At 37.1% G+C, this 16,420-nt stretch overlaps 1 protein-coding gene across 2 annotated transcripts in view; it reads right to left on the reverse strand.

Annotated features, from left to right (window-relative positions):
* The window catches only part of LOC133617046 (sideroflexin-5-like), a 73,445-nt gene extending 60,907 nt beyond the window's left edge, over positions 1 to 12,538 (reverse strand). For both annotated transcript variants that reach the window (XM_061976737.1, XM_061976735.1), the window contains exon 1: positions 12,028 to 12,538. In XM_061976737.1, coding sequence (XP_061832721.1) covers positions 12,028 to 12,422 — 395 coding nt within the window. In that variant the 5' untranslated portion in view covers positions 12,423 to 12,538. The remainder of the gene's footprint in view (positions 1 to 12,027) is intronic.
* Between the last annotated feature and the right edge of the window lie 3,882 nt (positions 12,539 to 16,420).

Here is a 16,420-nt window from a genome sequence, read left to right on the forward strand (position 1 = left end):
GGGAAATTAATTTCCACAGAGTCGGCGTCACTACCGTATTTTTCGGAGTCTAAGTCGCTCCGGAGTATAAGCCTCACCGGCCCGAAAATGCATAATAAAGAAGGAAAAAACCATATATAAGTCGCACTGGAGTATAAGTCGCATTTTTTGGGGAAATGTATTTGATAAACGCCAACACCAAGAATAGACATATGAGAGGCAATTTAAAATAAATAAAGAATAGTGAACAACAGGCTGAATAAGTGTACGTTATATGAGGCATAAATAACCAACTGAGAACGTGCCTGGTATGTTAACGTAACATATTATGGTAAGAGTCATTCAAATAACTATAACATATAGAACATGCTATACATTTACCAAACAATCTGTCACTCCTAATCGCTAAATCCCATGAAATCTTATACGTCTAGTCTCTTACGTGAATGAGCTAAATAATATTATTTGATATTTTACGCTAATGTGTTAATAATGTCACACATAAGTCGCTCCTGAGTATAAGTCGCACCCCCGGCCAAACTATGAAAAAAACTGCGATTTATAGTCCGAAAAATACGGTACACAACCCAATTAGAGCGTATACGCATTAGACCCGAATATAAGACAACTCGTCTTTTTCAAGACACTTTTCTCAAATTGCATCGGCTTATATTCGGGTCTATACATTTTTGACTGACCCTCTACGGCAGAATGTCCTTTATCTAAGGCCGGGTGTGTTGCGTCATACTAGTCTTCCTCTCAGGGAATAAAAGTCACTGGTCAATCCCAAGTTCTTTCGGATGACATATATGTTGAGTAAGAAGGACCATCAAGACAGAATAGCAATATTACCACGTTTAACTAAAGCTTTAGGAGACCAGTCTTACAATGCGTAAATAGCGGCATCTATTTTATTTATCTATTTATCTATGTTTTTATGTGTTATTGTGAATTTGCACTAAATTAGTTTTGCTTACAATTTCGTTGTACAATGTACAATGACAATAAAGATATATTCTATATTCTATTCTATTCTATAAGCGGTCTAAAAATCAAACGGAAAGAGACAGCTTATTTAGTACGAAAACAGCCCCCACCCCGCCCAGAAAAAGAATATAGCCTCATTGTTCTAAACAGATAAGGTAAAAAGGGAGTACATCATACTCCCGATACACATTCCAACGCCTTCAAGGTAAAGCACAAGAGTTTACTTGCGGACATAAGATACAAGCACAAAGTGTACACATGGAAATATATTGGCTGATTTAAACATGACTATGAAAAAAAAAAAAACTCTTAAACATAGATGCATTCTCCACATTCCCCCTTCAGATCTTCTCCAGAAGATTTTTTTCTGGTGTCAAACTTATTTTAGATGGGGGGCCACATGGAGAAAAATCTACTCCCAAGTGGGCCGGAACTGGTAAAATCACGACACGATAACTTAAAAATAAAGAGAACTTCAGATTGTTTTTCTTTGTTTAAAAATAGAACGAGCACATTCTGAAAATGTACAAATCATAATGTTGTTGCGGTTAATAGTACTCTAGCTTTATTTGTCGTTTTTTATATTTTCTGAATAAATTGTGTGATAATGTTCATCAGTCAACTCATTGGTGTTCATTTTCAATCTGTCAAGATAAAAAAATTATATTAAAATCAAATTACAGGATGCTATTTATGTAATTTGATCATTTTCCTCGACTTGTGTACTAACATCATGTGGTTTATTTTGTACATCATCTACAAGGATACAAAAAATTACTATTGCGACATCCAGTGGACACATTTAGAACAGCTGTTTCTTTCATTTAAAAATTTCAGGTTAATTTCTATACTCATCCCGGATAAAACCTGTTCGCGGGCCTGTTCCGGCCCTTGGGCCGTACGTTTGACACCCCTGATTTAAGGCCAAATTATTCATTAAAGTAAGGAGTTAAAAACATTTAGCCACGTATTGTGTTTGGTTAAATACTTTATTATGTACACGGCATAGTTTAGGACTGAAATGTTGACAGTCACTAAATTAATCGGATTTCTCAAATGATTCAGTTTTCTTTTGTTTTCACACGTACATGGGAAGTCCCAGTTTCCGTGCTTTATGTTGGCTATACGCCATGTGCCTCTCGTACACTAGGGGGCGATGGTGGTCAGTTCAGCTGGTTTAGCGACGTAGCCATGTTTTACTAGGTTTATGATCATCGGAGAGAAATAAAAAGTTTGCTATTTTGGTGAACTGATTTGACTATTTAGTGCAGGGGTGTCAAACTCATTTTAGATGGGGGGCCACAATCTACTCCCAAGTGGGGCCGGACTGGTGAAATCACGGCACGATAACTTAAAAATAAAGACAACAAGATTGTTTTCTTTGTTTAAAAATAGAACAAGCACATTCTGAAAATGTACAAATCATGATGTTGGATTTTTTTTAAATAGTATTCTACCTTTATTTGTCGTTATTCATACTTTCTGAATAAATTATGTGATCATTTTAATCAGTCAACTCATTTGTGTTCATTTTCAATCTATCAAGATAAAAAAATAATATAAAAATCTAATTACAGGATGTTATTTATGACTGGTGCACTAAAATCATGTGGTTTGATTATTATTTTTTTTTTTACATATATAGCATAATCTACAAAGATACAAAGAATTGCTATTGCGGCATCTAGTGGACACATTTAGAACAGCAGTTTCTTTCATTCAAAAATTTCAGCTCATTATTATACTTAGCAAACTCATCTCACGGGTCGGATATTACCATGAATTGATTAACGTGGACCCCGACTTAAACAAGCTGAAAAACTTATTGGGGTGTTACCATTTAGTGGTCAATTGTACGCATACTTGCCAACCTTGAGACCTCCGATTTCGGGAGGTGAGGGTGGGGGGCGTGGTCGGGAGTGGGGCGTGGTTAAGAGGGGAGGAGTATATTGACAGCTAGAATTCACCAAGTCAAGTATTTCATACATATACATATATATACATATATATATATATACATCCTGAAAATATGCAAACAAAACTGTGTTTGGATAATTGATACTTCAAACTTGCATAAATAAATATTAAGGAATATAACATAACTTGGCTTCTGAGAGCTTCAAAATGTAATGAATAAAATGCTAAAGTTGTTGATAAACAAGCAATTATTTTAATAATTAAATATGGTAATTTTAAATGAATTATTATGATAAGTTAAAATTAATTATTTCAAATATGTTTATTTTAATGTATAATTCTATGGCTGGATGTAATAAGGAGTCAGAAAAAAAAAAAAAAAAAATACAATTAATTTTGATGTTTTTAGCAAAATATAGTAAAAATGTATTTAGTTTTTTTTTTTTTCAATTAATAAATATAATTATTTTTAGGTAAGATAAACATAATAATACAATTTATCTCTAGTCTGGATGATTTAGTTCTTGTCACCCTGTTGTCCTCCTGTCGTGAAAAAAGGCTGTCCTCACTCAGGTCCGCATGGAGCTGGAGGGGGCGTGGCTTCCAGCTCCGGCTGAAAATCAGGAGATTTTCGGGAGAATATTTGTCCCGGGAGGTTTTCGGGAGAGGCGCTGAATTTCGGGAGTCTCCCGGAAAATTCGGGATGGTTGGCAAGTATGATTGTACGAAATATGTACTGTACTGTGCAATCTACTAATAAAAGTCTCAATCAATCAATCAATCAATAAACCTGTTCGTTTGACACCCCTGGTTTAGTGTTACACAAACTGCAGACGGAATTATGTTTAATCGTTCGATTTCCCAAATTTTGAAGCTCGTGACGTAACGATAAACGGTGTTAATGATAACCGCAGTGAAACTCCAGACGGTTAGTGTTACCGTTCTTAAACTAAAAGGATCGAAAAACCGTGATCGATAAAATCCCGGACTGACTGACGAGCCTAAATGCGAACATGAAATCAAGAGATATCAACATTTTTTTTCCCTATTAGAAAACGACATACCCCAATCTAAACTCATATCAACTCATTATTGTCTGGCAACTAAGTTGTACTCTCTTAGAGCAGAGTGATTGTTCTATACCAGACCTGGGCAAAATGTGGCCCATTAAGATTATCAATCCGGCCCGCCGCCATTATGCAGTGAATTTTCTAAATGACCGTAAGTCTTGAACTATACAAAGTACTTCAATGGTTGAAATCTGCATTTTTGAGAGTTCTACGAGTTATTACGGTAATCTACGTCACAGCAGCTCAGACCAGGAACATAGCAGAGTGGGCGGATTTGTTTTCGGAGCAGCCAGCCTGAAACGCATGTGTCAGAAACAGATGCGGAAGCAAATTTTTACAACAAAATTTCTGCATAAAAGTGGTAATATATCATATCGTGGGTGTTTATTACCCTTTGCATTCATATTTTGCTGTTTGTTACATTTTTGTGGTGTTTTGCTTGATTGTAAAAGCTGTCTATGGAGGAGCTGGTCTGAGAAGTAAAATATGTTCATATGTTATTCAGTGTTTTATTGTTCATAGTTAATATTGTAAATCACACTTTCTTAATTTTAATTTACATTTTGGGTGTCCCATTCAGTAAAAAAATGAAATATTGAGGTGGTCTGTTATAACGTTTTTAGAATTCTATCGGACACTGTGAGTTTTGGTATTAGTTTTCCTGGAAAAAAAGGGACCCAAACACACATACTGTACAGCAGATTAGTACAGCTAAATGTGTATATATCATTTATACACACATAGGCCCCCCCAGACACATTTTTTTCTCTCAATGTGGCCCCTAGAGTCAAAATATTTGCCCAGCTCTGTTCTATACTCAGAGGAATACAATACAGAGGCGTTTTTACGGTGCGTTTAAGGACCGCTGAACAGAGTAGGACGCCACAACGCCTGCCAGAAATAATAAATAAGCATAATAACTAGAGATGTCCGATAATTTCGGCCGATAAATGCTTTAAAATGTAATCTCTCATGATAACATATTATTTATTATTTAAAAGAATAAAAGCGGAGCCATTAAAACAGATCAAATACTGAAACCCTATCAGTGAGGCATAGGAAACACAAAACATGCAAAATAGTGGCTTTTCTAAAAAAAATTACGTGTACATACTTTTTGAGCATATTCAACATAATGATATCATTTTGGTCACGATGACCGTGGCGTGAAATGTTCAAATCGTCACATCCCTATTTGAAACACAAAATTATTTCCAGCATCTGCACCTTCATCCAACAATCCTGCTACTTTTTAATACGCCATGAAAAAAAAAAACCACGAGAAGTTTTATTTTTTGGATTGTATTGACACACGTGAAAGGTGCTCTGTATTGTGAACACTCACGCTGGCACCAGAAAAAAAAAGATCGACAAAAAAAAAAAGAAAAAAAAAAAAGATTGATTCCCTTTTGGAAATGCTTTTTGTGTGTTACGCAATCAGCCAATATCGCCGCAGGGCTGAAAATAACGCGGCCGCCGTCTCGGACAACCGAACTTTACGACGCGGCAAATCAACATTTGACCGTTGTTTACAGTAGTTTAGGGTAAGCTCTTGAATCTTAAAACAAGTCCCACATGACTTGCTCCCCGCAAAAAAGAGCAAAGAGGGATTGTGTGTTTTCACAGAATGTGGACAGGAGTCAAAGGGGCGGAGAAGCCACAATTGAAGCCAGATGTGCTGCTACTCCTCAGTGAGTGTTGGGACTACTATTGTGCCCATACCATTATTTTGGTACCGGTACATTTTCAGTACTTTTTTAAATAAAGGGGACCATAAAAATAGCATTATTATTTTAACAAAAAATCTTAGGGTACATGAAACAAATGTTTCTTGTTGCAAGTTTGTCCTTCAATAAAATAGTGAACATACAAGACAACTTGTCTTTTAGTAGTAAGTAAACAAATAAAGACTCCTAATTTAGCTGCTGACATATGCAGTAACATATTGTGTCATTTATCTACCTATTATTTTGTCAACATTATTAAGGACAAGTGGTAGAAAATGAATTATTAATCTACTTGTTCATTTACTGTTAATATCTGCTTACTTTCTCTTTTAACATGTTCTATCTACACTTCTGTTAAAATATAATAATCACTTATTCTTCTGTTGTTTGATACTTTACATTAGTTTTGGTTGATACCACAAATTTGGGTATCAATTTGATACCAAGTCGTTACAGGATCATACATTGGTCATATTCAGGGACATATTTCCTGAGTTTTTAAACATAATATAAATTTTTTTTTAAACCGAAAAATTATTTTGTGACGCTAAAAAACACTTACCGTATTTTTCGGACTATAAGTAACAGTTTTTTTTGATAGTTTAGCTCCAGTGCGATTTATATATGTTTTTTTCCTTCTTTATTATGCATTTTCGGCAGGTGCCACTTATACTCCGAAAAATACTATACGGTATGTTAAAATGTAATAATCAGTTATTTTTCTGTTGTTTGGATACTTTACATTAGTTTTGGATGATACCAAAAATTTAGGTATCAATCCGATACCAAGTAGTTACAGGATCATACGATGGTCATATTTTAAGTCCTCAGGTACGTATTTCCTGTGTTTATAGACATAATATTAATTTCTTTTAAAAACGAAAAAAGATTTTGTGATGCTAAAAAAACACTTCTGTTAAAATGTAATAATCACTTATTATTCTGTTGTTTGGATACTTTACATTAGTTTTGGATGATACCACACATTTGGGTATCAATCCGATACCAAGTCGTTACAGGATCATACATTGGTCATATTCAAAGTCCTCATGTGTCCAGGGACATATTTCCTGACTTTATAAACATAATATACATTTTAAAAAAGAACGAAAGAAGATGTTGTGATGCCAAAAAATATCGATGTCATCATAGTAGTATCGACTAGATACGCTCCTGGGGGGACCGGTACTTTTTATAGGGTGGTATGGTACCGAATATGATTAATTAGTATCGCGGTACTATACTAATACCGGTATACCGTACAACCCTAGTCTGCGCCACAACTAGAGGATAGAGGAAAAGAAGGAACTGACTGAACTTTGGACTCCAACTTAACTACCGTATTTTTCGGACTATAAGTCTCAGTTTTTTTCATAGTTTGGCCGGGGGTGCGACTTATACTCAGGAGCGACTTATGTGAAGTGAAGTGAATTACATTTATATAGCGCTTTTTCTCAAGTGACTAGAAGCGCTTTACATAGTGAAACCCAATATCTAAGTTACATTTAAACCAGTGTGGGTGGCACTGGGAGCAGGTGGGTAAAGTGTCTTGCCCAAGGACACAACAGCAGTGACGAGGATGGCGGAAGCGGGGATCGAACCTGCAACCCTCAAGTTGCTGGCACGGCCGCTCTACCAACCGAGTTATACCGCCCCCGTATGTGTGAAATTATTAACACATTAGCGTAAAATATCAAATAATATTATTTAGCTCATTCACGTAAGAGACTAGACGTATAAGATTTCATGGGATTTAGCGATTAGGAGTGACAGATTGTTTGGTAAACGTATAGCATGTTCTATATGTTATAGTTATTTGAATGACTCTTACCATAATATGTTACGTTAACATACCAGGCACGTTCTCAGTTGGTTATTTATGCCTCATATAACGTACACTTATTCAGCCTGTTGTTCACTATTCTTTATTTATTTTAAATTGCCTTTCAAATGTCTATTCTTGGTGTTGGCTTTTATCAAATACATTTCCCCAAAAAATGCGACTTATACTCCAGTGCGACTTATATATGTTTTTTCCTTCTTTATTATGCATTTTCGGCCAGTGCGACTTATACTCCGGAGCGACTTATACTCCGAAAATTACGGTACTTAAGAACTTTAAGTGTTGGTTGATTTTGGTGGCGCCAGTGGACCAAAGCGGTATTGTTTTGCCAGGAGAAGACCACATGTCCCATATATATATATATATATATATATATATATATATATATATATATATATATATATATATATATATATATATATATACACTTGCAGTGTGTATGTAAAACATATTACATATTGTTATGAAGGTGTCTGTTACTACATTATATGTATACTTGCAGTTTGTATATAAACACATATTGTTATGAAGGTGTCTGTTAATAAAAAAATAAAATGAAAAATAAACATATATATATATATATATATATATATATATATATATAATATACACACACACACACACACACACACACACACACACACACATATATATATATATATATATATATACACACACATTATATATATATATACATATATATATATATATATATATATATGTATGTGTGGGGGGAAAAAATCACAAGACTATTTCATCTCTACAGGCCTGTTTCATGAGGGGGGTACCCTCAATCGCTCCTGACGATTGAGGGTACCCCCCTCATGAAACAGGCCTGTAGAGATGAAATAGTCTTGTGATTTTTTTTCCCCACACATACATATATTGCACTCTACTACGGTATCGAGCACTATTTTTTGGATAACCTTATTAAGACATATATATATATATATGTATACAGTATATATGTGTGTGTGTGTGTGTGTGTGTGTGTGTGTGTGTGTGTGTGTGTGTGTGTGTGTGTGTGTGTGTGTATATTATATATATATATATATATATATATATATATATGTTTATTTTTCATTTTATTTTTCATTTTATTTTTTTATTAACAGACACCTTCATAACAATATGTGTTTATATACACACTGCAAGTATACATATAATGTAGTAACAGACACCTTCATAACAATATGTAATATGTTTTACATACACACTGCAAGTATATGTGTATATATATATATATATATATATATATATATATATATATATATATATATATATATATATAATGTAGTAACAGACACCTTCATAACAATATGTCCAATATTTACCCTGTTAAATATAAATGTTAAATAAAACCTCTGCCTTGTTTTTAATGAATACTTAGGCCTACTACGCTACTGTAGGTAATGTTGGTCATGATGGTGGTACTCGGAGTGTTTTCTGAGGTGGTACAAAGTTTGACAGCCACTGATATAGACTTAAATCCTTAAACTTGACTATAGCTCAGGGGCCCCACTCTGCTTGGGGCCCACTTTGATGCGACTGGGTACCAAAAACATGAACATTGGGTTAATAGGCTACCAACATGCATTATATGTACCGGTGTCGTCAAGTTCAAGCATTCCAGATAAGGTGAAATACATTATATTGCCAAAAGTATTTGGCCACCCATCCAAATGATCAGAATCAGGTGTCCTAATCAATTGGCCCGGCCACAGGTGTATAAAATCAAGCACTTAGGCTTGGAGACTGTTTCTACAAACATTTGTGAAAGAATGGGCCGCTCTCAGTGATTTCCAGCGTGGAACTGTCATAGGATGCCACCTGTGCAACAAATCCAGTCGTGAAATTTCCTCGCTCCTAAATATTCCAAAGTCAACTGCTGGCTTTATTATAAGAAAATGGAAGAGTTTGGGAACAACAGCAACTCAGCCACCAAGTGGTAGGCCACGTAAACTGACAGAGAGGGGGTCAGCGGAGGAATGATGGTGTGGGGTTGTTTTTCAGGAGTTAGTTCCAGTGAAAGGAACTTTGAATGCTCCAGAATACCAAAACATTCTGCACAACACCATGGTCAAAGAAAGAGTTGTGAGCGTGTCACCCGAGGCTCTGTTAGAGGTGACTGTTATATTCCTCTGCGCAGGAGCACTTTCAGTAAGTGGGCCTGGTCAGTAAGGAGTGCGAATGTGTGGAACTCAGTACCTGAGGAGGTTAAACTGGTCACAACTTACAAGATCTTTACAAAAAATTGGAAAAATGTGGCTTATCAACACCTACAGCTGCCAGCACTAAAAGATGAGCCTGTTTTGATGCGAAGATAAATGTTATGTTGTATTTTATTTTTTGTATCATATAGTATATGTATTGTGTTTTTTTTTCTTTTTCTCTCTCTTTCTTTTAAATTGTAATTGTTACTGCTTTTTTTTTGTTTTTACATCATGGCCAGGGCACTACAGATGAAAACTAGGTTTCTGGCTAATTCTGGCTTTTTTTTTTTTTTTAACCATGTGTAGTCATGTGTTTTATGTGTCCTCCACACAACACCTCCGCTCCGGACAGGCTAAGCTCCTTCAACCTCCGAGGACAAAGCTACGAACTATGGAATGCTCTCCCTGACCACCTGAGGGCACCACAGACTGTGGATGCTTTTAAAAAAGGCTTAAAAACCTTTCTTTAAAAAAAAAAAACTTTTTATAGATGTATGCATACTAGTTCTAGCTATTAGGCTGGTCTAGTTTTTATTTTATTTTTTATTCTTTTTTTATTATATTTGTATTATTATTATTATTATTTTTTCAATACACTGTAGCACTTTGAGGTTGTTTGCTCAATGTAAAGTACTTTTTAAAAATAAAATCTATTATTAGGGACCGAGTCCCTTTGGGACAGAGGACCCTATTGTATTTCTAGCGTTGTATTATTATACTGCCGCCTCTTTGAGCTGTAATTTGACCCCCTTAACATGCTTCAAAACTCACCAAATTGGACACACACATCAGGACTGGCGAAAAATTGCGATCTAATCAAAAAAACAATCCCCAAAACTCAAAATTGCGCTCTAGCGCCCCCTAGGAAGAAAACACAGACAAAACTGCCTGTAACTCCCAGTAGGAATGTCGTAAAAATCAACAGGAAGTTTGCAATTCGTCCTTCAAAACAAAAGTTGTGTAAAAACCGTCACCTTTTTTCAAACATTATCTCCTCTGAGCGCGTTTGTCGTGTCGGCTTCAAATTAGCACAGGAGAGAGATTGAACCCTTCTGATTAAAAGTTGATGTAAGAGTTTTAATTACTGCTCCGGTTTGGATTTTATGAGCCCTCAAAGTCGGTACCGTCCATCGCTGCTTGCAGCTTTAATTATTATTATTATTATTATGAAATTGCATTGTCCCCTTTGAAATAAACTAATCTTAATCTAATGCTTCCAACTTTGTGGGAACAGTTTGGAGCGGGCCCCCTTCTACTTCCAACATGACTGCGCACCAGTGCACAAAGCAAGGTCCATATAGACATGGATGACAAGAGTCTGGTGTGGATGAACTTGACTGACCTGCACAGAGTCCTGACCTGAACCCGATAGAACACATTTTGGGATGAATTAGAACGGCGACTGAGGGCCAGGCCTTCTCGACCATGGTGGAAAATTCCTATAAACACACTCCGCAACCTTGTGGACAGCATTCCCAGAAGAGTTTAATTGATTTACGTGGACCCCGACTTAAACAAGTTGAAAAACTTATTCGGGTGCTACCATTTAGTGGTCAATTGTATGGAATATGTACTGTACTGTGCAATATACTAATAAAAGTTTCAATCAATCAATCAATCAATCAAAAATGCTTAAAATACGCGTTCTCTGGAGTGATGAATCACGCTTTTCCATCTGGCAATCTGATGGACGAGTCTGGGTTTGGAGGTTGCCAGGAGAACGCTACATTTCGGACCACATTGTGTCTAGTGTGAAATTTGGTGGAGGAGGAATTATGGTATGGGGTTGTTTTTCAGGAGTTGGGCTTGGCCCCTTAGTTCCAGTGAAAGGAACTTTGAATGCTCCAGGATACCAAAACATTTTGGACACATCCATGCTCCCAACCTTGTGGGAACTCCTTCCTCTTCCAACATGACTGTGCACAAAGCAAGGTCCATAAAGACATGGATGACAGAGTCTGGTGTGGATGAACTTGACTGGCCTGCGCAGAGTCCTGACCTGAACGCGATAGAACACCTTTGGGTTGAATTAGAAAACGGAGACTGAGAGCCAGGCCTTCTCGACCATGGTGGAAAATTTCTATAAACACACTCCGCAACCTTGTGGACAGCCTTCCTAGATTATTTGAAGCTGTAATAGCTGCAAAAGTCATATTGAACCCTATGGGTTAGGAATGGGATGGCACTTCAAGTTCACATGTGAGTCAGGGCAGATGGCCAAATACTTTTGGCAATATAGTGGCATACCTGAGACAATGAACCACGTGACGTGGCGTTAAAACAACACTCACCGGTCCCTCGGACACGTCCCGTCCCGGAACATGCGATCCAGTGGAATGACGGTCTGACCCAGGAACACGTCCAGTCCGATCAGGACCCGGTGCATGACGGTAAGGACCAGGTCGGCGCCGCCGGGTGGGTAGGCGCCGCGGCCGCACCCGCCCTCCGCCTCGTCCTCCAGGATGCCCGGGAGGAGCTCGAAGCAGCACTCCTCGGCCCACTCGGGCACCTCGGCCTTGTCCACCAGGCCCGTGGTGTGCTTGTCCTTGCCCACCTGGACCACCGCGTACAGGTAGCGGCTGCCGTGCTTGCTGCGGGTCCGCAGCCCCCTGGCCCGCAGCACCGTGACATTGACGTGCGTGGGCACCCATCGCTGCTCATCGTCCAGGTCTATGAGCGACATCATCTTGCACCGAACCCGGGACGCCCCAGGTCACGTGTCAGGCTGCGGGGCGGTCCATCCCACGAGCAATATGCGCACTCACGGAGAGTGGCGCACGACAACAAAAACAAACAAACAAACAAACAAACACCGGGGATGTTAACAAACCCCCCCTCCCTGACCCCCTGAAGTTCGTCTGGGTGGAACACATCCGTGTCACGTGATCGCTTTGAGGACCACGCGTGTCCAATCTGGCAGCAGACGATTGCGTCATCGTGACGGGGATGACGCGCGGCAAATAAAAAGACAAGAAATAGAGAGACGGTTATATGATGTTCAAAATGCACATCAAGCCAACTTTTAGAAGAAAAAAAAGCATTTATGTTTGATCATACTGTGTGACGACTGTGGCGCAGTCCTGCAGTGCTGCTGACGCCATGTGCGACTCTGGCGCCCTCTGGTTGACGGCAGCGGGACAGACGCCGAAACCTAAACGGACATTTGGTCAAAAACACATTTAAACTGCACTTTTTTTTCTTTTTTGGGGGGACTTTAGCCTATCAGTCACATTCATTATGGGAGACAATAAAACATTGTGTATTATCATTATTTTTATTTTATAGATTATAAAAAAAAAAAACGCTTGGAAGATGAGGCTAATGTGAGCCACCGACACCGTCAAAGCCTAAAAAAAACTTCAAAACCCATCAACGTTTTGTATACGCACTGCAAGTATATATATATATATATATATATATATATATATATATATATATATATATATATATATATGTATATATATATAGCAAAAGCCACCTTAATAAAAATATGTTTTATATACACACTGCAAGTATATATATATAATGTAGTATCAGACACCTTCATAACATATGTAATGTTTTATATACACACTGCAAGTATATATAAAATGTAGTAACAGCCACCTTCATAACAATGTGTTTTATATACACACTGCAAGTATATATATAATGCAGTAACAGACACCTTCATAACAATTTATAATATTTTATATACAGACTGCAAGTATATATATAATGTAGTAACAGCCACATTCATAACAATGTGTTTTATGTACACACTGCAAGCATATATATATATATATATATATATATATAAAGTAGTAACAGACACCTTCATAACAATATGTGTTTTAAATACACACTGCAAGTATATATATATATATATATATATATATATATATATATATATATATATATATATATATATATATAATGTAATAACAGACATCTTCATAACAATATTCAATATGTTTTATATACACACTGCAAGAATATATATAATGTAGTAACAGACACCTTCATAACAATATGTAATATGTACAATATACACACTGCAAGTATATATATATAATGTAGTAACAGACACCTTCATAATTTGTAATATGTACAATATACACACTGCAAGTATATATGTAATGTAGTAACAGACACCTTCATAACAATATGTAATATTTTATATACACAGTGCAAGAATATATATTATGTAGTAACAGCCACCTTCATAACAATATGTAATATGTACAATATACACACTGCAAGTATATATATAGTGTTGTAACAGCCACCTTCATAACAATATGTAATATTTTATATACACACTGCAAGTATATATATATATATAATGTAGTAACAGACACCTTCATAATAATATGTAATATGTTTTATATACACACTGCAAATATATATATATATATATATATATATATATATATATATATATATATATATATATATATATATAATGTAGTAACAGACACCTTCATAACAATATGTAATATGAACAATATTTACCCTGTTTTGGTCATTTTAATCATTGCCAGGATTGATTTCTTCCGTGCAAGGTTTTCCGTTTCCATAGCAGCGGACTTCCGACTTCTTGCAACAAATGTGTGTTCCTACTTCCGGGAAAAAACGCGAGTTTGTTTTCTAATCGTGGCGGAATCGACAACAGACAACGAAGACGACCATTTTTGGACAAACGAGGATTCACAACCTTATCTTTTTGAAGCTGAATATAAGGAGGATGAGCTCCTGTTTCTAGAAACGAGCACGAAAGAAGGGTTGGAGCAGACGGAAGTTGAGAGAGTGAGAAGAAAGTGGGAAGAATTTTGACATAAATGGAGTGTTTACCCAAATAAACTGGAAAAAAAAGTCCCTTTGAGTAGCTAGCTTTTACGGCTAATGCCAATGTGTTACTACCCATCAGGCGCAAGAGAAAAGTGTCTTGCCCATTGACACAACAGACGTGACTCGGATGGCATGGGCGCTCTACCAAACGTGCCACACCGTCCCCAAATATATAATGGTTATTATACAGGTTACGGAATGTCAATGAAGTATTGTTGATGGTTTCTGAATGCATTTTTAGAGCGATTTAGAGGTAGAATTGATTGCTCCCATTAGCTGCATTCCTAGTCACCTACAACAAGCCGATTTGTACATGTTAGAACGTAAAAAAAAACTAAACCTTTTGTCTTCTTGGCTCTAAAGATTGTGAACGGTAGGCAAGAAAAAAAAGAAAAGTGCAGTTCCCCTTTAAAGAATAATTCCTAAACACAAGTGAATGCCAATTTAAAACTGTTGCATGAATTAAGATGGAAATAATAAAGTACATTTAACCCAAACAATTAACAAGAGTTAGAACATTAGCTACACATAAGAAATAAGATACATAAATTAAATGTGTGTCAGATATAATACATAGCTCACAGATTATGATACTCTCTGAATATATTAATGCAGTGCTTCTCAAACTGTGGTAGGCGGGCTCCATCAGGGAGTACGCCAATGAATCACTTGATTCAAGTACAGTGTTTTATTTTCCAAACTGTGTGTAATGTTAGAGTGGACAATTTTTATATATATATATACATATATATATATACAGGTAAAAGCCAGTAAATTAGAATATTTTGAAAAACTTGATTTATTTCAGTAATTGCATTCAAAAGGTGTAACTTGTACATCATATTTATTCATTGCACACAGACTGATGCATTCAAATGTTTATTTCATTTAATTTTGATGATTTGAAGTGGCAACAAATGAAAATCCAAAATTCCGTGTGTCACAAAATTAGAATATTACTTAAGGCTAATACAAAAAAGGGATTTTTAGAAATGTTGGCCAACTGAAAAGTATGAAAATGAAAAATATGAGCATGTACAATACTCAATACTTGGTTGGAGCTCCTTTTGCCTCAATTACTGCGTTAATGCGGCGTGGCATGAAGTCGATGAGTTTCTGGCACTGCTCAGGTGTTATGAGAGCCCAGGTTGCTCTGATAGTGGCCTTCAACTCTTCTGCGTTTTTGGGTCTGGCATTCTGCATCTTCCTTTTCACAATACCCCACAGATTTTCTATGGGGCTAAGGTCAGGGGAGTTGGCGGGCCAATTTAGAACAGAAATACCATGGTCCGTAAACCAGGCACGGGTAGATTTTGCGCTGTGTGCAGGCGCCAAGTCCTGTTGGAACTTGAAATCTCCATCTCCATAGAGCAGGTCAGCAGCAGGAAGCATGAAGTGCTCTAAAACTTGCTGGTAGACGGCTGCGTTGACCCTGGATCTCAGGAAACAGAGTGGACCGACACCAGCAGATGACATGGCACCCCAAACCATCACTGATGGTGGAAACTTTACACTAGACTTCAGGCAATGTGGATCCTGTGCCTCTCCTGTCTTCCTCCAGACTCTGGGACCTCGATTTCCAAAGGAAATGCAAAATTTGCATGGTTGGGTGATGGTTTGGGGTGCCATGTCATCTGCTGGTGTCGGTCCACTCTGTTTCCTGAGATCCAGGGTCAACGCAGCCGTCTACCAGCAAGTTTTAGAGCACTTCATGCTTCCTGCTGCTGACCTGCTCTATGGAGATGGAGATTTCAAGTTCCAACAGGACTTGGCGCCTGCACACAGCGCAAAATCTACCCGTGCCTGGTTTACGGACCATGGTATTTCTGTTCTAAATTGGCCCGCCAACTCCCC

The sequence above is a fragment of the Nerophis lumbriciformis genome, linkage group LG16 (genome assembly GCF_033978685.3).
Source record: "Nerophis lumbriciformis linkage group LG16, RoL_Nlum_v2.1, whole genome shotgun sequence".
In the NCBI taxonomy this organism is placed as follows: domain Eukaryota; kingdom Metazoa; phylum Chordata; class Actinopteri; order Syngnathiformes; family Syngnathidae; genus Nerophis; species Nerophis lumbriciformis.